Genomic DNA, 26085 nt, shown 5'->3' with positions numbered 1-26085 from the left:
CTGGGGCCCTGAATGGTAGTGAGGGAGGAAGTGTAAGGGCATGTGTAGCACTTGTTCCACTTACAAGAATAAGTGCCAGGAGGGAGATCGGTGGGGAGGGATGGGGGGACAAATGGACAAGGGAGTCACGTAGAGAGCGATCTCTGCAGAAAGCGGGGCGGGGGAGGGAAAGATGTGCTTAGTGGTGGAATCCCGTTGGAGGTGGCAGAAGTTACAGAGAATTATATGTTGGACCTGGAGGCTGGTGGGGTGGTAGATGAGGACAGAAACAGGTGAATTGATTATGGGGAGCAAGGACATGGCAGACCAATTGAATAATTACTTTGGTTCTGTCTTCACTAAGGAGGACATAAATAATCTTCCGGAAATAGTAGGGGACAGAGGGTCCACTGAGATGGAGGAACTGAGGGAAATACATGTTAGTAGGGAAGTGGTGTTAAGTAAATTGAAGGGATTAAAGGCAGATAAATCCCCAGGGCCAGATGGTCTGCATCCTAGAGTGCTTAAGGAAGTAGCCCAAGATATAGTGGATGCAATTAGTGATAATTTTTCAAAACTCTTTAGATTCTAGACTAGTTCCTGAGGATTGGAGGGTGGCTAATGTAACTCCACTTTTTAAAAAAGGAGGGAGAGAGAAACCAGGGAATTATAGACTGGTTAGCCTAACATCGGTGGTGGGGAAACTGCTAGAGTCAGTTATCAAAGATGTGATAACAGCACATTTGGAAAGCGGTGAAATCATCGGACAAAGTCAGCATGGATTTGTGAAAGGAAAATGATGTCTGACGAATCTCATAGACTTTTTTGAGGATGTAACTAGTAGAGTGGATAGGGGAGAACCAGTGGATGTGGTATATTTGGATTTTCAAAAGGCTTTTGACAAGGTCCCACACAGGAGATTAGTGTGCAAACTTAAAGCACACGGTATTGGGGGTAAGGTATTGATGTGGATAGAGAATTGGTTAGCAGACCAAGCAAAGAGCAAAGAGTGGGAATAAATGGGACCTTTTCAGAATGGCAGGCAGTGACTAGTGGGGTACCGCAAGGCTCAGTGCTGGGACCCCAGTTGTTTACAATATATATTAATGACTTGGATGAGGGAATTAAATGCAGCATCTCCAAGTTTGCGGATGACACGAAGCTGGGCGGCAGTGTTAGCTGTGAGGAGGATGCTAAGAGGATGCAGGGTGACTTGGATAGGTTAGGTGAGTGGGCAAATTCATGGCAGATGCAATTTAATGTGGATAAATGTGAAGTTATCCACTTTGGTGTCAAAAACAGGAAAACAGATTATTATCTGAATGGTGGCCGATTAGGAAAAGGGGAGGTGCAATGAGACCTGGGTGTCATTATACACCAGTCATTGAAAGTGGGCAGGCAGATACAGCAGGCGGTGAAAAAGGCGAATGGTATGCTGGCATTCATAGCAAGAGGATTCGGGTACAGGAGCAGGGAGGTACTACTTCAGTTGTACAAGACCTTGGTGAGACCACACCTGCAGTATTGTGTGCAGTTTTGGTCCCCTAATCTGAGGAAAGACATCCTTGCCATAGAGGGAGTACAAAGAAGGTTCACCAGATTGATTCCTGGGATGGCAGGACTTTCATATGATGAAAGACTGGATGAACTAGGCTTATACTCATTGGAATTTAGAAGATTGAGGGGGAATCTGATTGAAACGTATAAAATCCTAAAGAGATTGGACAGGCTAGATGCAGGAAGATTGTTCCCGATGTTGGGGAAGTCCAGAACAAGGGGTCACAGTTTGAGGATAAAGGGGAAGCCTTTTAGCACCGAGATGAGGAAAATCTTCTTCACACAGAGAGTGGTGAATCTGTGGAATTCTCTGCCACAGGAAACATTTGAGGCCAGTTCATTGGCTATATTTAAGAGGGAGTTGGGTATGGCCCTTGTGGCTAAAGGGATCGGGGGTATGGAGGGAAGGCTGGTACAAGGTTCTGAGTTGGATGATCAGCCATGATCATACTGAATGGTGGTGCAGGCTCGAAGGGCCGAATGGCCTACTCCTGCACCTATTTTCTCTGTTTCTATGACAAGGGGAACCCTATTCCTAGTGGCGTGGCGGGAGGGTGGAGTGAGAGCAGATGTGTGTGAAATGGGGGAGATGCGTTTGAGAGTGGAGTTGATGGTGGAGGAAGGGAAGCCCCTTTCTTTAAATAAGGACATCTCCTTCGTCCTGGAATGAAAAGCCTCATCCTGAGAGCAGATGTGGCGGAGACAGAGGAATTGTGAGAAGGGGATGGCATTCTTGCAAGAGACAGGGTGAGAAGAGGAATAGTCCAGATAGCTGTGAGAGTCAGTAGGCTTATAGTAGACATCAGTAGATAAGCTGTCTCCAGCGATAGAGACAGAAAGATCTAGAAAGGGGAGGGAGGTGCGGAAATGGACCAGATAAACTTGAGGGCAGAGTGAAGGTTGGAGGCAAAGTTAATGAAGTCAACGAGCTCAGCATGCATGCAGGAAGCAGCGCCAATGCAGTCGTCGATGTAGCGAAGGAAAAGTGGGGGACAGATACCAGAATAGATTTGGAACATAGATTGTTCCACAAAGCCAACAAAAAGGCAGGCATAGCTGGGTTCCATATGGGTGCCCATGGCTACACCTTTAGTTTGGAGGAAGTGGGAGGATCCAAAGGAGAAATTATTAAGAGTAAGGACTAATTCCGCTAGACGGAGCAGAGTGGTGGTAGAGGGGAACTGGTTAGATCTGGAATCCAAAAAGAAGTGGAGAGCTTTGAGACCTTCCTGAAGGGGGATGGAAGTATATAGGGACTGGACATCCATGGTGAAAATAAAGTGGCGGGGGCTGGGGAACTTAAAATCATTGAAAAGCTTCAGAGCCTGAGAAGTGTCACGAACATAGGTAGGAAGGGATTGAACAGTCCTTCCAGGGGAGGCAACACTTCACCTGTGAGTTGGCTGGGCTGATATACTGCGTCTATATATTGGGGAGACCCGACGCAGACTGGGAGATCGTTTCGCTGAACATCTACACTCTGTCCGCCACAGAAAGCAGGATCTCCCAGTGGCCACACATTTTAATTCCACGTCCCATTCCCATTCTGGTATGTCTATCCACGGCCTCCTCTACTGTAAAGATGAAGCCACACTCAGGTTGGAGGAACAACACCTTATATTCTGTCTGGGTAGCCTCCAACCTGGAGTGGTGGGTCTGTGGGGTTCTCTGCCACAGGAAACGGTTGAGGCCGGTTCATTGGCTGTGTTTGGGAGGGAGTTGGATGTGGCCCTTGTGGCTGGGGGGATCGGGGGGTATGGCGGGAGGGCAGGTGCAGGGTTCTGGGTTGGATGGTCAGCCATGTTTGTGCTGGGTGGCAGTGCAGGCTCGAGGGGCCGAATGGCCTACTCCTGCACCTATTTTCTATGTTTAACCTGATGGCATGAACATTGACTTCTCAAACTTCCGCTAATGCCCCACCTCCCCCTCGTACCCTATCCGTTATTTATTTATTTATATACACACTTTCTTTTTCTCTCTCTCCTTTTTCTCCATCTGTCCCTCTCATTATACCCCTTGCCAATCCTCGGCTTTCCCCCCTCCCCCTTTTCTTTCTCTCTAGGCCTCCTGTCCCATGATCCTCTCATATCCCTTTTGCCAATCAACTGTCCAGCTCTTGGCTCCATCCCTCCCCCTCCTGTCTTCTCCTATCATTTCGGATCTCCCCCTCCCCCTCCCACTTTCAAATCTCTTATTAGCTCTTCTTTCGGTTAGTCCTGACGAAGAGTCTCAGCCTGAAACATCGACTGTACCTCTTCCTAGAGATGCTGCCTGGCCTGCTGCGTTCACCAGCAACTTTTATGTGTGTTGCTCAGGAGAAAGTATAGCTTTCATTGTGGAATCACTTTAAAACACATTTGCCAAATAGACATTTTGAAGTATGTAAGTAGTTTTGAACTTCTGTCTGAAGTTGTCTTTGAGAAAACAGGATCCTAGTTTTGAAATTTGAAGTAGATATTTTTTTCTCAGATATAATGAAATCAAAGAGCAATCCCGATATCCTGAAGATGGCAGCAGCAGCAAAACGAGCAGATCGAGCTCTGAGATCGAAGGTAATCTTTTATTTCCACATCTTTAATGGTAGTTTGCTCCAATATAGATTAGCCTAAAGGAAAATTGCTAATTTTGTGTGCTTAAGTACATAAGCTAATATTGCCATAGGCAATCAAACATCCTTTCATTTTTCAACATTATAAACCACCTTGTGGTCCAGTCACGTACATGTAAACTTTTATGCACCTCCGAAGATTTAACCAAGGCTCTCAGGTACCACTATGCAGATGAGCTGTTGAGGTGAAAAGGAGACTTTTATATCTTAGTTTTTAATGTTTAAATTTAAGTCATTGTCCATCACACAATGGTTAATTTTAAACCACGGGACTGGCAGGTATCTCCAAAGTCCCTTTTATTTATATTATCCGATTATTTTAAAATCCAAAGCTGACTTGAAGCCACTGTACATGGTAATAGAAGGAAACTAGATTTTTTTGGCAGCTGCTGACAATTTTGATATATTCTCTTAAATGATTCCTTTCGAGGAATGAGCACATGAAAAATTTTGGGTTATTTCATCAAGATTGTTTCAACTCACCTGTAAGGATTATCTGTGAAATGGAATTATCTGACAAATTCAAAATCTAACTGAAGTCTGAATACATTGTATTCTTAAATGCAAGAGATTTTGCAGATGCATTGAATCCAGACTAACACACAAAATGCTGGAGGAACTCAGCAAGTCAGGCAGCATTTATGGAGAGGAACAAACAGTGGACGTTTTGAGCCAAGGCATTCCATGAGGAAAGACATCTTTGCCATAGAGGGAGTACAAAGAAGGTTCACCAGATTGATTCCTGGGATGGCAGGACTTTCATATGAAGAAAGACTGGATGAACTGGGCTTGTACTTGTTGGAATTTAGAAGATTGAGGGGGGATCTGATTGAAACGTATAAGATCCTAAAGGGATTGGACAGGCTAGATGCAGGAAGATTGTTCCCGATGTTGGGGAAGTCAACAGTTTGAGGATAGAGGGGAAGCCTTTTAGGACCGAGATTAGGAAAAACTTCTTCACACAGAGAGTGGTGAATCTGTGGAATTCTCTGCCACAGCAAACTGTTGAGGCCAGTTCATTGGCTATGTTTAAGAGGGAGTTAGATATGGCCCTTGTGGCTACAGGGGTCAGGGGGTATGGAGGGAAGGCTGGGTCGGGGTTCTGAGTTGGATGATCAGCCATGATCATAATAAATGGCAGTGCAGGCTCGAAGGGCCGAATGGCCTACTCCTGCACCTATTTTCTATGTTTCTATGTTTCTATCAGTCTTGGCGTGAAACTTCGACTGTTTATCCCTTTCCATGGGCACTGCCTGACCTGAGTTCCTCCAGCATTTTGTATGTGATACTTAGTAATCTGTGCACTTTTCAAGTTCAGACCGTAACAGGACAACCATGCCCTCTGATTTAATATATGGAAGGATTTTTTAAAAAAAGGGTGTTGAAATTAGCATTTTCGCTTATGATTAAGGACTAGTGAGAGACACGAATCCACATTCCATTAGTGCGTCCCATCAGCGACCATTATAATGCATTGCATATGTGTGGACATCAGGTAAGGAATGAGATCTAACTGATCCTTTTCACTCATCGTAAACTAACCTGCTGGCACACCTAGTAAGTAGCAACCATCACATAAAAGTGATCACTTAGGCAATGTCCCATTAAACTACAGATATACTGGGAACAGGATATCCACAGGATTACTTTTCCCCTTTGAGTGAAAAGGGAAGAAAACTGAGCTATGGTTAGGTACACTGCTTTAGTCTTTTTCATGATACATAAACTTATAAGAAGGTTTTTAGTTCATGCATACATAAGAATCTAAACACTTGTTTAAATGCATTACTTGATTTAGTACATAGTTGATAAATATCTCATTTTTGAGACCTGTGTCATTGAATTGATAAGTGACGTGTTGTCACATTTTAGGGTGATTTACCAAGTTAGTTTGTATAATTAATTTTTATTCCGTAAAATGCACTCATCAGATTAAATTGTCCCATGCAAAGCTGATTTCTGAAACTGATAGAACATAGCATAGTACAGGTCCTTCAGCCCACAATGTTGTGCCACCTTTTAATCTACTTCAAGATCAATCTAACTCTTCCGTCCCACATAGCCCTCCATTTTTCTTTCATCTGTGTGCCCCTTTAAGAATCTCTTAATGTCCCTGAGGTATCTGCATCTACCACCACCCTTAAACTTACAACTCTTTGTGTAAAACAAAACAAAACTACATCTGATATTCCCACCACACTTACCACCAATCACTTTAAAAGCATGCCCTCTCATATTAGTAATTATGCCCTGGGAAAAAGATGCTGGCTGTCCACTCTGTCTATGCCTCTTATCATCTTGCACATCTCTATCACGTTGCATCTCATCCTCCTTCATTCCAAAGAAAAAAAGTGCTGGCTTAGAGTCACAGGACTTTTCAGCACAGAAACAGGCCCTTTGGCCCATCTAGCACATGCTGAGCTGTTCCCTGCACCTGGACCCTCCCATCCATGTACAGTATGTATCCAACTGTCTCTTAAATGTTAAAATCAAACCTGAATCCACCACTTCTGTCGGCAGCTCATTCCACAGCCTCACCTACCTCTGAGTGAAGAAGTTCCTCCCCATGTTCCCCTTAAACATGTCACCTTTCACCCTTAACCCATGACCCATGGTCTAGCCTCACCCAAAGGTTTTGCTTAATCTTACTCACCGAGCCCTTCTCATTTCTCTTTTTAGGCCTAGTTTGTACAACCTGTAAAACAGGACAGGTTACATCTGAACCCAGGGGGACCAGTATCCTCATGAACAGGTTTGCCAGAGCTGTGTGGGAAGGTTTACGCTAATTTAGCAGTGTGCTGGGAACCTAAGTGATAGGGCTGACGATGGGGTGGTTGATATACAAAGTTTGTGTGTACTGAGACTGCTAGCAAGGACAGGCTGATGATAGGGCAAAATTGCAGTCAGTGGGATAAGTTCAAATGTAAAAGGGGAGCAAAATCAAAGTGTGATGAATACAGGACTGAAGGTGTTATATTTGAATGCACACAGTATACAGAATAAGGTAGATGAACTTGCAGCACAGATAAAGATCGGCAAGTATGATGTTGTGGGGATCACTGAGTCATGGCTGTGGGAAGATTATAGCTGGGACCTTAACATCCAAAGATACATGTTGTATAGAAAAGACAGACAGATAGACAGATGGCTCTGGTAAAAAGGTGAAATCAAATTCTTGGAAAGACGTGACACAGGATTGAAAGGTGTAGAATTCTTGTGGGTAGAGCTAAGAAACTGCAAGGCTCTCAAAAACATGATGGGAGTTATATAGAGGCCTCTGAACAGTAGCAAGGATGTGGACTACAAATTACAACAGGAGATGGAAAAACATGTCAAAAGGCAATGTTATGATAGTTATGGGGGATTTCAATTCTCAGGTAGATTGGGAAAATTAGGTTGGTGCTGGATCCCAAGGGATGAAATTTGTAGAATGCTATTTAGTAGCTTTTCAGATCCGTTCACGGTTGAGCCCACTTGGAGATCAGCTGTTCTGGATTGGGTGTTCTGCAATGAACCAGAATTGATTAGAGAGCTTTAAGGTAAAAGAACCCTTAAGGAGAAGTGATCATAATATGATGGGAGTTCACCCTGAAATTTGAGAGAGAGAAGCATAAGTCAGATTTATCAGTATTACGGTGGAATACAGAGACATGAGAGAAGAGCTGGCCAAGTTGATTGGATGGGGACACTAGCAGGGATGATAGAAGAGCAGTAATGGCTAGAATTTCTGGGAGCAATTTGAAATGTATAGGATAGATACATCGCAAAGAAGAACAACTATTCGAAAGGCAGGATGATGCAACCATGGCTAACAAGGGAAGTCAAAGCTAACGTAAAAGCCAAAGAGAGCGTAAGATAAGACCATAAAATATAGGAGCAGAAGTAGGCCATTCAGCCCATCGAGTCTGCTCTGCCATTCAATCATGGGCTGATCTAATTCTTCCAGTCATGCCATCCCCTGCCTTCTCCCCGTACCCTTTGATGCCCTGGGCTAATCAAGAACCTATCTGTCTCTGCTTTAAATACATCCAATGACGTGGCCTCCACAGTCCCTCATGGCAACAAATTCCATAGATTTACCACCCTCTGACTAAAGTAATTTCTCCGCATCTCTGTTCTAAATGGACATCCTTCAATCCCGAAGTCGTCCCTCTTGTCCTAGACTCCCCTACCATGGGAAATAACTTTGCCATATCTAATCTGTTCAGCCCTTTTAACATTCAGAATGTTTCTATGAGATCTCTTCCACCCCGCCCCCCCCACCCCATTCTCCTGAACACCAGGGAATACAGCCCAAGAGCTGCCAGAGGTTCCTCATATGGGAACCCGTTCATTCCTGTAATCATTCTCGTGAATCTTCTCTGAACCCTCTCCAATGTCAATACATCCTTTCCAAAAGGAGGAGCCCAAAACTGCACACAATACTCCAAGGGTGGTCTCACGAGTGCCTTATAGAGCCTCAACATCACATCCCTGCTCTTATATTCGATACATCTAGAAATGAATGCCAACATTGCATTCACCGCCTTCACCACTGACTCAGTCTGGAGGTTAACCTTTAGGGTATCTTGCACAAGGACTCCCAAGTTCCTTTGCATCTCTGCATTTTGAATTCTCTCCCCATCTAAATAATAGTCTGCCCATTTATTTCTTCCATCAAAGGTACATGACCATACACTTTTCAACATTGTATTTCATGTGCCACTTCATTGCCCATTTCCCTAAACTATCTAAGTTTCTCTGCAGGCTCTCTGTTTTCTCAATACTACCTGCTCCTCCACCTAACTTTGTATCATCGACAAATTTAGCCACAAATCCATTAATCCCATAGTCCAAATCATTGACATACATTGTAAAAAGCAGTGGTCCCAACATCAACCCCTGTGGAGCTCCACTGGTAACCGGCAACCAGCCAGAATAGGATCCATTTATTCCCACTCTGTTTTCTACCGATTAGCCAATGCTGCACCCATGCTGGTAACTTCCCTGTAATTCCATGGCTCTTATCCTCATGTGCAGCACCTTGTCAAAGGCCTTCTGAAAATCCAAGTACAGCACATCTACTGCATCTCCTTTGTCTACCCTGCTTGTAATTTCCTCAAAAAAATTAAAGTAGGTTTGTCAAGCAGGATTTTCCTTTCAGGAAACAATGCTGGCTTTGGCCTATCTTGTCATGTGCCTCCAGGTACTCCGTAATCTCATCCCTAACAATCAATTCCAATAATTTCCTAACCACTGATGTCAAGCTAACATGTCTATAGTTTCCTTTCTGCTGCCTCCCACCCTTCTTAAGTAGCAGAGTAACATTTGCAATTTTCCAGTCATGCAGTACAATGCCAGAATCTTTCGATTCCTGAAAGATCATTGTTAATGCCTCCGCAATCTCTCCGGCTATTTCCTTCAGAACCCGAGGGTGCATTCCATCAGGACCAGGAGATTTATCCACCCTCAGACCATTAAGCTTCTTGAGCACCTTCTCAGTCGTAATTTTCATATAATAGAGCAAAAATTAGTGGGAAGTTAGAGGATTGTGAAGCTTTTAAAAAAAACAACAGAAGACAATTAAAATGGTCATAAAGAGGGAAAATATGGATAGTAAGGTAAGCTAACCAGTAATATTAAAGAGGATACCAGAGGTTTCTTCTGATATGTAGAAAGTAAAAGAGAGACAAGAGTAGATAATAGACAGCTGGAAAATGATGCTGGAGAGGTAGTAATGGGAGAACAAGAAATGTCAGACAAATTGAGTAAATATTTTGCATCAGTCTTCATTGTGGAAGACGCTAGCACTATAGCGGAAGTTCAAGAATGTGAGGGGCAGATGAGAGTAAAGTTGCCATTACTCGGGAGAGGTGCTTGGGAATCTGAAGAGTCTAAAGGTGGATAAATGCTTCTGAAAGAGGTGGCTGAAAAGATTGTGGAGTAATGATTTTTCAAGGATCATTAGATTCTGGAATGGTTCCGGAGGACTGGGAAATTGCAAATGTCACTCCACTTTTTAAGAGTGGACGGAGGGAAATGCTAAAATAGGCTGAGGTTGGCATTGTTTCCTAAAGGAAAAATCTTGCCTGAAAATTCTGTTGGAATTCTTTGAAGAACTAACCAGTAGGATAGACAAAGGAGAATCGGTAGATGTTGCGTACTTAGACTTACAGAATGCTTTTGACCAGGTGCCACACATGAGGCTGCTTAACAGAGTTAGAGCCAATAATATTAAAGGTAGGATACTAGCATGAATAGAGCATTTGCTGATTATCAGGAGGCAAAGAGTAGGAATAAAGGAAGTCTTTTCTAGTTGGCTGTCAGTGACCAGTGGTGTTTCACAGGGGTTTGTGTTGGGACCACTTCTTTTTACATTATATGTCAATGATTTGGATGACAGAATTTCTAGCTTTGTGGCCAAGTTTGCGGATGTTTCAAAGATGGGTGGAGGGACAAGTGGTGTTGAGGAAACAGAGAGGCTGCAGAAAGATTGGGAGAATGGGCAAAGAAATGGCAGATGGAATACAGTGTCAGGGTGTCTATGGTCATGCACTTTGGCAGGAGAAATAAAAGCATAGACTATTTTCTAGATGGAGAGAAAATTCAAAAATCTGAGGTGCTAAGAGACTTAGGAGTCCTTGTGTAGGATTCCCTGAAGGTTAATTTGCAGGTTGAGTCAATGATGAGGAAGACAAATACAATGTTAGCATTCATTTCACAAGGACTAGAATATAAAAGCAAGGAAATAATGCTTAGGCTTTATAATGCACTGGTGAGGCCTTACTTGGAGTATTCTGAGCAGTTTTGGGCCCCAGGTTTCAGAGGAGATTGATGAGATTGAAGGGGTTACCATATGAGGATTGATTGATAGCTCTCGGGCTGTGCTCACTGGAATTCAGAAGTATCAGGATGGGGGGGGTATTTCTTATCAAAACATAGCGAATGGTGAAAGGCCTCAATACAGTGGATATGGAGAAGATGTTTCCTTTGGCGGGGAGTCTGGAACCATAGGACACAGCCTCAGAATAGGGGGATATCCATTTAGAATGGAGATGAGAAATTTCTTTAGCCAGGGAGTGGAGAATCTGTGGAATTTGTTGCCACTAGCAGCTGTGGAGGCCAAATCATTGGGTGTATTTAAAGCAGAGGTTGATAGGTTCTTGATTAGTCAGGACATGAAGAGTTGCAGGGAGAAGGCAGGAGATTTGGGCTGAGAGGAAAATGGATCGGCCATGATGAAATTGTGGAGTGGATATGATAGGCCAAATGACCTAATTCTGCTCCTCTATCTTATGGTCTAGGTCCTTTCGTCTTGAGCACTTCCCTGGCTATCTTCCCTTCCCTAACTCTCAAGATCCCTGTCTATGCTTTGTTCTTTCTCTTGACTAAATATTCCACCTCTCTTGTCAACCATGGGTCCTTTCCCTGCCTCAGTGGAACAAATCTACCCAGAACCCTGTGTAAGTGCTTGCTAAACAACCTCCACATTTCCTTTATAACATATTTTCCCATTTTACACTCTCAAGTTCCTGCATAACTGAATCATAATTAGCCTTCACCCAATTAAATACTTTCCCATACTGTCTGCTCCCATCTTGTTAAAGGCCAGGGAGCTGTGGTCACTGTCTCTGAAATGTTCGTCCACTAAAGACCTGTCACCTGACCAGGTTCATTGTCTAGTACTATATCCACCTAGAGCTCTTGTTAGCCTGTCCATATATTGTGTCAGGATTCCGTCCTGGATACATCTAACAAATTCTGCCCCATCTAAACCCCTTGGACTAAGGAGGTGCCAATCAATTTTAGGGAAGTTGAAGTCGCGTGTTAATTTTTCACCTTGCCAAAATCTGCTTATTGATCTGCTCCTCAGTGTTCATGTTATTGGGGAGCCTTCAGAATGCTCCCAGTACAGTGACTGCAACCTTCCTGTTTCGGACTTCCTCCCAAACTGACTTGGCAGGTGATCCTTCCACAACATCTTTCCTATCTGCAGCCGTGATGCTATCCCAAATTAGCAAAGCCACTCCTCCACCTATTGTGTATTTAATATTTCAGTGCAATTTTGAGTAATATTGTAAATACATTGTTTGACTAAGCGTTCTTCGTTGTTTATATAATGCATTGGGGATTATATGTAAAAGTACATGAATGGCGTACATCATCATGCCACCATGTCATAAGTGCACGCCTCGCTAAGTATAGGAAGAAACAAAGTAGACACACATTTCCCAGTCTGTATTTTTCTTTCAATTTGTTTTGTCTATTGGAGTTACAAAACATAATAGTGTCAACAAGTAAATTCTACAACGAACCTGAGACAACTACATACCTGTGGAAGCACAGCACTTTTTTTCCTTTCAGAAGCATAGTGAAATATTCAAGTTTTTTTTAAAAAGGGTGCAGCAGTACAGTGCAACTTTTTTTAAAAAGGCAGAAAGTGGATGAATTCTCAGGTTCATAAACAGAGAGTACCAGGTGATGATAATTTTTTTTAAAAAGCAGTAATTTCTGGCTACATTGGAAAGATGGACCAGTCAACCAGTTATCTCTTGTTCGATTGTACAAGAGATAACTGGTTGACATATACTGAGTGAATTGAACAGTATTTTGAAGCAAATGAAATAGCTGGTGAAAAGCAAGTCCCAGTTTTGCTAAGTGCATTGGGTAGAAAAACATGCAGCTTGTTTAGAAGTTTGACTGCTCCAACCAACCAGCCAAAATTAAGCTTTGCTGATGCAGGTCCACAATCCCTTATCCAAAATTCTGAAATCCAAAAAGCTCCGAAAACCAAAGTTTTTCTCGCCAACAGCTGATGTCACTCAGGTGTGATGTGGCAGCACTAGCAGAGGCTGCTAGACGTCAGTTGTGACTCAGCGCGTCATACTGGTTACACGTGCATTTTCTGTTCACTGATGTTTTGTGTTCACTGTTGACTTTGTGTTTAATTTCACTGTGAAAATGTCAACAAGAGCGTAGATCGGGAAAACCCAGTAGTTCTCTTTCCAGCACTCATTGTTTGAGCATACACAGACTTTTTTTCTTGTCATTATTCCCTAAACAATACAGGTTAACAACCATTTACATAGCATTTACATTGTATTAGGTATTATAAGTAATCTAGATTTAAAGTATACGAGAGGGTGTGTGTAGGTCCGGAGCTCTCCCGGGTCTTAAAGTCTACCTGCACTGAGACAGGTTAATTGTCAATATAATCATCAATTTCCTAAAATCTGAAAAATTTCTGAATTCCGAAATGCAACTTGGCCCTAAGGATTTCGGATGAGGGACTGTGGACCCGTATTGTGAAAATAATGAAGGAACATTTAGAATAGAACTCATTGTTGATTGCAGAACGTTTTAGGTTTCATAAGCAGAATCAAAAGGAATGAGAGTCCATTCCAGTGTGTGTGGCTGAATTGAAGAAATTGAGCATTCAGAGTTCAGTAGGGAGCTTCATGATACACTGAAAGATTGCATAGTTTGTAGAATCTTACAAGAAAGCATTCAAAAATGGCTCCTATCTGAAGCACAACTCATTTAGAAGAGCAGTTGAAATTGCTATATCAATGGATGCAGCAGAGACGCAATTCAGGAATAAAAGTGAATGTGAACAATAATGCAACATCTAAACAGAAACCTGCCTGATTGAATTAATTGTGTGACAGTTATGGTAGGAAGTCAAGTTGTGGTTTCAAGAAGAGCACTAATCTGCATATTGTTGATGAAAAATCTGATAATGATGAGAGGACACTGACTCAGCTGTTTCAGTCATTCCACAAAATGAGTTTGAATGCCACTTAAAAGATACTAAACTGAAGCTTGCAGATATCCAACTAAGATCTTATACTGGAGAAAAGATAACTCATGTGGGAATGACATTTGTAACAGTGAAATACAACAACCAACAAGCCACATTGGGCTTGCATATGGGAAAAAAACAGAGGGCCTGCATTGTAGGACTGTGATTGGCTGAGACAATTAAAACTTGATTGGATATCCATCCACTATTTGCATGCCACATCCTTTGAAATAGAGTCAACAGAAAGCGAATTAAGAAAGGCAATGGATGATGCCACAGCAGTGTTCAAGGATGGCACTGGAAAACTCAAACATATAAAGGGTAAAATAGTGTTAAATGAAAATGCCACACCCAAGTTTGACAAAGCCTGCCTGGTTCCTTATACCGTCCATGATAAAGTAGCCAGTGAGCTAGTTTGCATGGAGGTTGAAGGAATTCTTACCAAGGTTGAAAGAAGCCCATGGGTAATGCAGTGGTCCCAAAAGCAAAAAGGAACTTGGTCTGTCTGAATCTGTGGTGATTTTAAGGTCACCATCAACCCAGTACTGAAAGTAGATCAATACCCTCTACCCAGGATAGAGGATATCTTTGCAAACCGTAGGAGGAAAACACTTCAGAAACTACCTACAAATGTAGAAGGAAGAAGAGTCCAAGGTGTTTGTCACCATAAACACTCACAAATTACTTAATTGCTGTAATAGGCTTTATTTTTGGAGTGGTATCTGCACCAGCACTCTGGCAGAAAGACATGGACCAAGTGCTATAAGGCTGCCCTGGCACTCAGTGTTATTTGACATCTTTATTACCAGTAAGGATGATAAGGAACGTCTCCCGAATCTCAAGACATTGTTAAAAAGATTTGAAGATTATGGGTTGGAGCATGATGCAACCAATGTGAATTCATGTACTATGGCCACACTATTGATGCACAAGGATTACATGAGTGTGCTGAGAAAAGTTGAGGAGTGGTGGATGCCCCAACGCCAAAGGACGTATCACAGTTGCAGTCACTTTTTGGATTTGTCAATTGCTATAACAAGTTCCTGCCAAGCTGTACTATTCCAAGTTCTATGTTAAATCTGCCTACTATGCTGCATCCCTTGAACTCATTACTACAGATCTTGAAGAAATGGCAATGGAAATTGCATTGTGAGGTAGCTTTCCAAAAAAACAAAGGAAATGGTGACATCAGAGACTACACTCACATATTATGATCTGCATTGTCCAGTGAAGCTTGCCTGTGATGCCTAGCCTTATGCTATAGGTGCAGTCATGTTGCATGCTATGAGTGATAGAAGTAAACGCCCCATAGCCTTTGCTTCATGCTCCCTTACGGCTACAGTGAAAAATTGTGCTGAGATTGACAGAGACCCCTTGAATCTGGTTTAGGGTGGAAAACATTTGGAGAGAGTTTACAACCAGTAGTGTCCATTTTCAATGCACAGAAGGGTGTTCTGCTAACAGCAGCAGCAGCATAAAAGCAGAGATGGGCTCTGTTTCTTGGGGGACATAATTAGAAGATCGAATTCAAGAGGAAAACTAATCATGGAAAAGCTAACAGACTGTCCCATTTACCCTTGGAAAAGGCAATGCCTGAAAAATTTACAAAAGAGGACACTGCTGTTGATGCATTCTCCCTAATGCAAATCAAAAGTCTCCCTATGCAACAGAGATCGTTCAAAGGGACACCAGAAAAGACCCCAGACTGTCTCAAGTCTACATGGCCACTCAAAATGACTGGAATGTGCAGCAGAAATTCCAGTCCCCCATTTTTACCAGCACCAGGATAAACTTGCCCTTGATGGGGGTTGCCTTATGTGGGGATTGAGAGTTGTTATACCATCCAAATTGAGAGCTAAAGAGCTAAAATGAAAGCACTGGCTGTTGTCTGATGGCCTGAGATAGATCATCAGATCGAGTCGCTTTCCGTGCACTGTTTGGATGCCACCATATCCAGAAGATGCCAAGAGCAGTGCCTCTCCATGCCTGGGAATAGCCTGTATTGCCCTGACAGAGGGTTCTTGTAGATCTTGCCAAACCATTTATGGGCATAAATTTCTTGGTAGTAGTGGATGCAGCTACAAAGTTCCCAATAGTCTTCACTACAGGCTCACATATTGTTATGTATTGTGAAGTCTCTTCTCAAGGACTGGTGTTCTTGGTCAATGACAATGGACAGTTTGCTGTGGAACAGTTTCAGTCATTTCTGAAAATGAATGGAATAAGACATGTATTACATCTGCATCATACCACCCAGCTATAAATGGCTTGGCAGAAAGATTTGTCCAGGATCTAAAGAATGCAATGTCAGCAGAACACACTACACTGACACTGAATCAGAAGCTCACCAATTTTCTCCTTGCATTTCGCAATTTAGCACACTCCACAACCAGCAACTCACCAGATATGCTGTTCCTGGGTCGTCCTTTGCACTTATGCTTGGATCTCCTCCGATCCAATCTCAAAAAGAGTATGCAAGACAAACAGTTGACACAAATTGGAGTCTTCTCAAACAAGGAGCTTCGATGTTCCATGCCTGGGCAAGCAGTAGGTACTTGAAAAAATTAAGGACAGAACTGGACCACTCTCCTACACAGTGGAGATTGCATCTGATGTCATCTGGAGATGATACATTAACCAGTTGAAGAGAGCAGAGTCAATTGTTAGAGAAAAAAGGTGTGCTGAGCTATCAAAACCACTTTTTGAAGTCCCAAAGTCAACTCCTACAACCATCACGGAGAAGGCCCCAGAAGTTGAGATTGTTTCATAGACACATGTCTCAAGTCTCTCCCAATCAGTGATGCCACCCCTCTCCCTTGTCCAGAGAGACACAGGAGTAAGAAATCTTCCACAGCAATTAAATCTGGGCCTGAATGAGATACAGATTGACCTTCACCATTGGGATCTGAGGAGTGCCGGATTAGTGAAAATGCCGAATTACAGAAGGATCACATCAAGCATAGTAAGTGCCAGAATATCGAAGGAACTGGATTACAGGTAGCCGGATTAGTGAAGGTCGACCTGTAATTTAAAGTCTACTATGCCTTTGATGTCTATACTGTCATTATACAGTATATTGTGTGTGTGTGTGTGTGTATATCTGTATGAATGTGTATATGTATATACTAGGCTTCTCACTCTTTCTTGTTGCCTTTTGTGCGATTTGTTTTCTTTTGCAGGTTGGGAGGAGTTGGTGTTTTTTCTTTGAACGGGTTCCGTGGTTTTCTATGTTTTGTGGGTATCTGGGTAGACAAATCTCATTGTTGTATACTGCATACATACTTTGATAATGTATTTTGAATCTGAATATACTGCATGTATGTGTGTGTGAATATTTATATAAGTTGAGATGCCTTCTATATTGAGTTAGAGTTTATAGTTAAGTAGGGAAGAGTGTTGGATATTTAATATTTCAATAATGTGGGTAATATTGTAAATATACTGTTTTTGTTGTTTACATAATACATCATTGGTTATATATAAAAGTTCGAGAATGGCATACAACATAATGTCACCATGTCATAAGTGTACATCTCGCTAAACGTAAAAAAAAAATGGAAGTAGGCACACATCTCCTGGTTCCAAGTTTTTCTTTTCAATTAGTTTTTTGTTTTGGTGTTACAAAACATAAGGTACCTCTTTTACCACCCTCCTTGCCCCTTTTGAAATACCTTAAACCCTGGAGCATCCAGCAGCCATCCCTGCCCTTGTGACAGCCAAGTCTCGGTAAGTCTTGGCCACAACATTATAGCTCTAAGTACTGATCCATGCTCTGAGTTCATCACCCTTGTTCCTGATACTTCTCATCATTTCAACCTATCCAAGTGACTGCATTTATGCCCCATCCACAATCCCCATCCCTTCCTCAATGTCTTTCGCCACATTGCATTTTACCTTTACAGCAAATGCTGCATCATCTGGTCTATCACTCTGGTTCCTATCCCACTGCTAAACTAGTTTAATCCTTCCCATCACCTTTAGCAAATCTGCCTGTAAGTTCACTTTCGAGTTCAGGTGTAACCCTTCCTTTTTTTTGAGGTCATACTTCCCTGGGAAGAGATCCCAATGATCCACAAATCTGAAAACTTGCACCCAATGCCAGTTTTTCAGCCGTACCATTCTATTCTTACCCTCACTGGTATGGAGTGTAGCATGAGCAGATTACTACTCTTGAGGTTCTGCATTTTAGGCTCCTTCTTAGCTCCCTATATTCGCTCTTCAGGACCTCATCCCTTTTCCTAGCTATGTCTTTGGTACCAGTATGTACTATGACTTCTAGCAGCTCTATCTCCCCCTTAAGAATACTGTGGACTAGTCTGAGATGTCCTTGACCCTGGCAGCAGGGAGGCAACATATCATCCGGGAGTCTCTTTCTTGTCCACTGAATCTCCCATCAATTTTTTGAAGAATTGAATCCCCTATCACCACTGCTCTCTTCATATTCCTTTCTGAGCCACAAATCCATACTGGTTTCTGCAGCTTTCCCCTGCTAGCTCATATCCACCCCCAACCCCAACAGTATCCAGAGCCTTGTCCTTATTATTGAGGGGAACAGCTACAGGGGTACTCTGTACTGTCTATCTATTCCTTTGCCCTCTCCTGATAGCTCCTGACTATCATTCACCCGAATAATGTGTAGGTCACCCAGTTCCAACTCTAGCTCCCTAAAATGGGTGTAAGGATACACTTCTCAGAGCTGTAGTCATCAGGGTCACAGGAGATTCTCCCTGACTTTTCACATCTTGCAAGAGGCGCACACCACTGCTCTGGATTCCATTCCCACTGTGCTACCTATGTAATAATAAAGAAAGATAGACTTACTGAAAACTCACTTCACCCTCTGCCTCTTCTTGCCAAAATCTCAGTTGCCTACTCCCATAATGACTGCTCCCGCAATGGTTACTCCATTTAAACCTAACTTATTATTGGCTCTTGCCAATGAAACAAACTGAGCAGAAAGTCCCAACAGGCGCCACTTTGGAAAGCTCCCGCTTCTTACCTCAAGCAACATCTCCTGCTACACGAATCTGAACAGAAAGTCCTTTCAGATAATTGAGCTTATTTCCCAATCCATTGCAGGGAAACCACAACTGTGAACAGGTGTAGATTTCATGACTTATATCCTTAGTTTTATGATATGAAATAAAATCAGTACCCCCCACTTCCCCAGTATTTTCCGTACTGAAGGAAGTGATTCTCATTTTTTTTTTTGGCTATATCTTCTGGATGCTGATTTGTGTTAATGAGTCAAGTGTCATCATTCTAGGAGGCTGTACTATTTAAAAGCCCAAAGTTTTGGCATGATTCCCATCAAAGGAGTCTCTCTCTTGACAGACAGCAGTGTTGTTGGATCAGCAGGAGTCATTAGATAACCTGGCACCTCAAGGAGGCAACTGTAGCATTATATTGAGTAAATCAGGGAAACAAGTTGCCTGCTTCTCATGTGAGATTGTGCACTATACTTGAGATGCTTCCTTTTATATATATATATATATATATATATATATATGAAAATAACAATTAGAACTCTTTATTGGGGTCAAAGATCCATCAAAGCTAAGTTAGAAATGACATATTTTCCCATTTCAAGGTTACTGCTCAACATTTATTTCACCTTAGGTGCTGTGTGCTGTGCACTGTCATTGGCCAAACCCTTATGAGATCACTAAAAAGAGAAAGAAAATAAAAAGTTGATTTGCTTTATTTAGCAAAGGAGTGAATTGCTTTGAGCTATTTTTACTGATGGAGGAAGAGAACGTCACTCACACCTTGCTGGAAGAACTAATGTAGTTATATTTGATTTAAAGAAATAACCTTTGAGATTTCCTGCTTCTGGGTGAAATCAAGCAAGAAATCTTTGTCTAAAATACATGGGTTAACAGTGATGCTTTGTTTTCTAATGCCTTATTCCATTTTGCTCCCCATCGTCGTCCTGTAGTCTGTGAGTAAAGAGGTGGCATGGGACAGCTAGAGCTACCTGATGATTGACATCTTCCCTTGTAGGTAAACAAACAATCATCATTAGCTATTGTCACTGAGTCACAGCATGTCACTGTGGGAGTTGGGCTGTTTTTATGTGTGGGCATCCACTGGCGTCTGTTTGGATTTGTTTATTGGTCTCTGCTTTGGCCTGTGTGAAATTAAATCTCTCATTGCTGTGTCTACAAGCAAGATAACTCCAGAATTTGAAATTTATTGTAAAATTTTCCTGAAGTGTGCATGACCACAAATATCAACAAATTTATATGGTGTAGTGGTGAACCAGTAATTGAAAGAATTCAAAAGGTGTAGTTCTGTAGTAGGTCATATTGCAAGAATAAATGTGAAAATCAAGTTATTCCTCTGTGGGTTTTTTTTGGTTGCCTTGATTGCAAGGTATCCCAAACAACTGGGGCAACCCAAATTCATAAAATCACATTTAGCCTTCACGTCCATACCAATCTGTACTAATTCTATTTTTCAGTATTTGACCTATAGACTTCTGTGCATCGGAAATTCAAGTAATTGTGTGGTTATTTCTCAAATGCTGTGTGAGGTGCTTCCTCCACCAACCGCTCGGACAATGCATTCTAGATTGCAACAATTCTCAGAGAAAAAAGATTCTTCCTTGAATCCCCACTAAACGTCCTACCCTTACCTTGAGATGCTTTCTGATTTTATTCACCTTTGCTATGGGGAAAAGTCTCTTGCTATTTAGCCTATTTGTGTCCCTCATCATCTTGTACATCTCGATCAACTATTTCCAGAAACAACAAATTCAACCATAGTTGTAATTATGTAACATTATGTAGTAGTTCCAAACTGTCTTAATAATTTAAGATAGATTATGACTGCCAAATAAAGCTACTAACAGATGCAGAGAGAAGGCAGGCAGTTGGAATTAAGATGTTCATTAATTATTACTCATTGAATGGCAGGTCGAGCTATATGGGCAGAATATCCTATTCCCTATCCTAAATTCATGTTCTCTTGGTAACCCCACAACAGCATTAGAGGTTTAGTATATACACTTGGCATATTTTTTATGCTTTCTTTTGAATGTTGCTTATTTCCACTGATTTTATAAATCATTGGAGTGCCATGCAATTATTGAACTCTGGGTGTCTAATGTGTTTGTTCCATGCATGCTTATTTAAAACTACACTGCAAAAATAAAGCAATTTACGTTGATGGTTTATACAGAATGTTCCATTCTACTAAACATCATAGAATTTTCTTTTAAAAAAGGATTTTCGTTCATGTTATTTTCATGCTTTGTTGCCTTGAACCACAAAACTGCAGCTTATGTAAAGGTTAAATTACCAATCGGGCTGTAGAATCAGAATCGGGTTTAATATCATTGGCTTGTTGTGAAACCTGTTGCTTCGGCTTCTCAAAACTGGAACAGAATATGGAAGGGTTATGGAATATGGTTTATATAAGGTGCACGAGTTGGACTTCTGGCCATGAGCTCAGCTCCAGGTAGTGGGAGCTTGCCCCATTATCACCCCAAGCTATAACAACCTGAGGGAACTTTAAGATTTGATAGAGGAATACAAAATTATGAGGGGTATAGATAGGGTAAAAGGAAGTAAGCTTTTTTTCCACTGAGGTTGAGTGAGACTAGAACTAGAGGTCATGGGTTAAGGATGAAAGGTGAGAAGTTTAAGGGAAACATGAGGGGAAACTTCTTCACTCAAAGGGTGGTGAGAGTTCAAACAAGCTGCCAGCACAAGTGGTGGATACAGGGTTGATTTCAACATTTAAGAGAAATTTGGATAGGTACATGGATGGCAGGGGTCTGGAGGGCTATGGTCTGGGTGCAGGTCGATGGGCCAAAGGGCCTGTTTCTGTGCTGTAGTGTTCTATGATTCTGTAGCCCTTAGTTCCCCTTGCTCTGCAAAATATAACTATGTTGTAAATATATTTAATGAGGTAGTCTGCTGCTTCCTTGGGCTGAATATTCTAGTCTCTAATGAGTTAACAAAGCTTCCAAGTCTTATTGTTGTAATGGTCCACACAAATATCAATGTCTATATTTGAAATAATCAGTGAAAAAGCATTCCAGTCCCCCATGCTATCATTTGGGGGCCAAAGCCATGTATCTGAAAGCTGCACAGAGTCTAGGTAACTCCATCTTGTGACAATTGCTTGCACCATATCTGCTGTAATTGTGGATATGTTTGTTTTCCAATAGTATTTATGACATCAGTCTTTTAACAACACATCCAGTGAAATCTGTCAGAATTGGGAGTTGTGTTAATTTAAATTCCTTTTTGAAAATTTCTCCACCCATTTTTGCATTTGAAGCAACCACAATATGAATGCATGCCCACAGCACAAAATTGTTGGTTTATATTGGATTTCATAGTAAAAGTAGTCAAAAGGATTTCTGATAAAATTCAGTGTTTGGAATTGAGGCTTATTTTCCCATTGACTTCATCTTGTATCAGACATCTTGTTGATAGTCATAGAACACTACAGCACAGGAACAGGCCCCTTGGCTCATCTTGTCTGTGCCGAGCCATTAATCTGCCTAATCCCATCGACCTGCACCTGAACCATAGCCCTCCATACCCTTCCCATCAATGTACCCGATCATCTTAACAATCGTATTTTGCTGTTTTGTGAAGAAAAACTGGGAAGGCATTTAATTTCCTACACAGTAATCACTTTATTCCTATTTACCTTTTTTTAAAGTTTAATATTTCACTTTTTGCCAGGATTCCAGTTGTAGATTTGGAACTACAGTTGGATTATGTCTAACCTGTTGTGAAATTGAATTGTATTATCTTGGATAGTATGTTCTACTGAGTTGTAATAAAATCTTTTTAAAATGTAAAATGAGCCTTTATCAACCAGTTGTGTGGAATCTAATTGTCGCTTTTATTATGTTTGTCCTTCTGTGCCCGAATATATGCATGTATGGTTTAGTGATTGTTTAGTCTGTTGTTAATCATGTCAACTATTCTTGCTTCATTGTCCATCTAAAGTAAGCTTTGTAAACCAATAATTATATTCAATAGGTAGTAAGACATCTGTCATTTATGAATTTTTAAGAATAATTAGAGAATTAATTGCACAGTACTCTAAAATTTTATTTTATATTGTTAAACCTGATTTTTGATTACCATCAATCTAGATTTAAAAGCAAAGGATAATTGAGTTGTGTGCTGCAATGAAACATGAAATTATTATTTGATTTTTGTGTTAGTTTTTGTAAGAAGGCTGATTGTTTCTCCTGCTTTCTATCCACAGAGCTTGAAAGAAGGACTTACAGTTCAGCAGAGGTTTCATTTATTTGAAAACAAGGAGACAAAAGAATTTTAAGAGCTCTTGCATGTGTGGGGCAACCATTCTGCCTTTGCAGTAAATTGCAATCAAATAAGACCTCTAATGGAAGTTTTGAGTTGTTCAGCAGTGGTACACAAGTTGTATTTAAAAACACACAACCCTCGCACACCTATTTTCCCTTAGATTATTATTGTAAAGTTACAGCATTTACTTTAAATTCCATGCACTGCAGATGCTACAACTAATATTATTGCAATCTCTTTTTGTAAATACTACATAGAGATTAGCTTTGTTTTGATGTTTGGGGTTTGTGGTCCCTCACAGTCTGTAAAGCTGATTTATATACGCTGCTGTATAAGCTCCAGTGAAAACAAATGGAAAATTCTTTTTTGAAAATATGAAAGACACTACTTGTATATAACCACAAGAGAGGGATGTTTGTGTATTTTCCTTTTTCTTTTTTATGGACTGAAAGCTGAAGCTTGATTTGGATGTTTGAATATACGGAGAAGGTATTAATTTGAAGGCAGTGCCCCTTTTTCCTGGTCTGCAAAATACCCTCTCTTCCCCACATTTACACTCCTCTAACAAAAATAAAACCAGTCAAATCTTACTAAAACTGTTACGATCTTCCATATTTTTGTCAGCCCATTAATGATTATATCAAAACTTTGGAACTTTTAAAACATTTTTTAGATAAGAACAGTTGGCAGTGATTTTGAAGCTTTATTCATTTTGATACTGTTATTTGTGCCATTTCTACAGCTGCTTGTGAGGATTCTATATCTCTACTAAAGTGACTGTGGACTGTGAGGTTTTAAAGGAGCTGCCAAACTATGTCAAATGTATAAACTTGTATTAATCTTTCATTGACAATAATCTATATTTGGATATTAAACTAAAAGCATAACTTATCTAGCTTTTGGTCAGCACTTGCTATTTCCTTGCTCTTTTGGCACTGTTGGTCACTCCTGTGCAAATAAGCATCCGAAGACCTGTATTGCATTCTGAGAGTCGCTCATTAACTTTGTAGTCATTGAAACAGAAGTTGAATGAATGACCACCAGGGCCGCTGGAAACAAGAATGTAGCCTCACAACTTGAGCTTAGTCATGATTTAATTTGTCATGATATATTGTAGGAAAAGTGTGAACAAAAAATAGAATTCTTGATGTTCACCTTTTAGTAATAACCAATTCTTCAGACATCTCCACTGCAGATATGACTCAAATTGACCAATGTACTAATGTTTGAATAAACGACAAGTTGGAATAACATAGAGCATGCTGTGTCGTTTAGATAGTTTCATATTTCAGTCTCAATGGCCCACCAAAGGGATATTTTTTTTCTAAAACATCAATGATCTGTAGGATCTGAAGACCCATCTTTTTTTCACCTGTATGTGCAGAATGGGTGTCATCTTTCTGCTGAGTGAGGGAGACAGGGAATATTGGATAGCTTTGTAGTTTCAGCCAGAGGCAGGCCCTGTATTTATTTAAATGTGCTAAATTTGCTCCCTTTTCCCTTTCCAGTCATAGAAACTGCTGTTTGTGATTGTAAATACCGCACCACCTAACTTTGCATATGTTAGCAATAAAATATTTTTGCACCACGTCTAAGTGTTGTTTGTGAGCATTTGTCTGGAGTACTGAATTCACTGCATTTAAATACCAAACTTCTACCCTCAAAAATTGGAATAGTTATGTATCTTTTGGGGAGATTTGGCCTCAAGTTGTGATAGTACATACTTGCGTATATTAATGAATTTAAATTAAAATGAACCTATTTATTAGTGCCACTGCTACCTGATTGATGGTAATCTTATCAGCAGTCTCAGGATCATGTAGTTAACTCCTTTTACTGCATACATCTGTCTGTAGGTAATGTGGCCTTCGGGTGTTAGTTGTGGAATGTTGTTGAAGCAGCAATTGTAGATTATCTGCAAAAGAAGAGTTGGCAGGGAAAGTTTCTACATCCATATCTCCAGATGATGTTCCTTCTGGCAGTGAACTCTTAAGAAATGCAGCACCTGTGCTGTTGCCTATTCCTGATCCTCTTATTAAACATGTTTGCAAAATACGGAATTGTTTAAATCATCTGTTAACTTAGATATGATTTGTCAGTAAGTCCTTCTTGGATATGCTGCTTATCCATTGTGATCCTTGGTACAAGACACTTCTGGATGGGGAAATTCATTTGGCAAAATGTTTATCCAGATTAATTGTGTGTTGCTTCAAAAGATGTCTTGAACACTCAATTCTGCTCTGAAATTTAATACTGGTCAGTGTTTGAACCAAGGCTACAACAAGGTCTGGAGCTAAGTGGCTTTACTGAAACTGGTTATCACAGTTAAACCTGAACAGTTTATTTGTCTCTTGGTAGATGTGGCCTGACCTGTAGAGTATTTCCAGAATATTCTATTCTTATTTTAGACAAGTCAAAATCTACAGTATTCCAGATGTGTTCTAAATACAATTGTGGCAAGGCAACCTCACCCTTACAAAGTGTTAACATTTCTCATCATTTGATGTACCTGAATGCTAACTTAATGTAAACCTCTTGCTATTGAGAACTGCACTAATATTGGAACATTATAAGCTGTATTATTCACTCTAATCAATCTTTAGTTAACTACAAATGGATCCTTTTTCACATTATGTATTAATGGTCTGTATCTATATTAAAACCATTAAATACTTTGTTAAGCACCTGCTACTATTCATCTACTGTAACAACCATCAATCTAATTTCCCTATTTCTTTTTCTTCATATCTTTGTAAGTGCCTTTAAGTTTCAGGCCCATGTTTGTTACTCAGATTCAGTTAAATTCAGTTAAGTGTGAAGTGGTTCATTTTGGTAGATCAAATATGATGGTAGAATATAGTATT

At 40.8% G+C, this 26085-nt stretch overlaps 1 protein-coding gene across 3 annotated transcripts in view; it reads left to right on the top strand.

The window, feature by feature from the left end:
• The window catches only part of LOC134360175 (protein outspread-like), a 464667-nt gene extending 438816 nt beyond the window's left edge, over positions 1 to 25851 (top strand). The window contains exons 23-25 of one of the 3 annotated variants that reach the window (XM_063074212.1): positions 4006 to 4088; positions 19864 to 19924; positions 23163 to 25851. In XM_063074212.1, the coding sequence (XP_062930282.1) occupies positions 4006 to 4088; positions 19864 to 19896 (116 nt within the window). In that variant the 3' untranslated portion in view covers positions 19897 to 19924; positions 23163 to 25851. Of the gene's footprint in view, positions 1 to 4005; positions 4089 to 19863; positions 19929 to 23162 lie in introns of all 3 variants that reach the window. The other 2 variants (XM_063074211.1, XM_063074210.1) reach the window with 2 other exon arrangements.
• The last annotated feature ends 234 nt before the right edge of the window (positions 25852 to 26085 follow it).

This window comes from Mobula hypostoma, chromosome 22, assembly GCF_963921235.1.
Source record: "Mobula hypostoma chromosome 22, sMobHyp1.1, whole genome shotgun sequence".
NCBI lineage: Eukaryota > Metazoa > Chordata > Chondrichthyes > Myliobatiformes > Myliobatidae > Mobula > Mobula hypostoma.
This window is presented reverse-complemented; position numbering and strand designations above follow the sequence as displayed.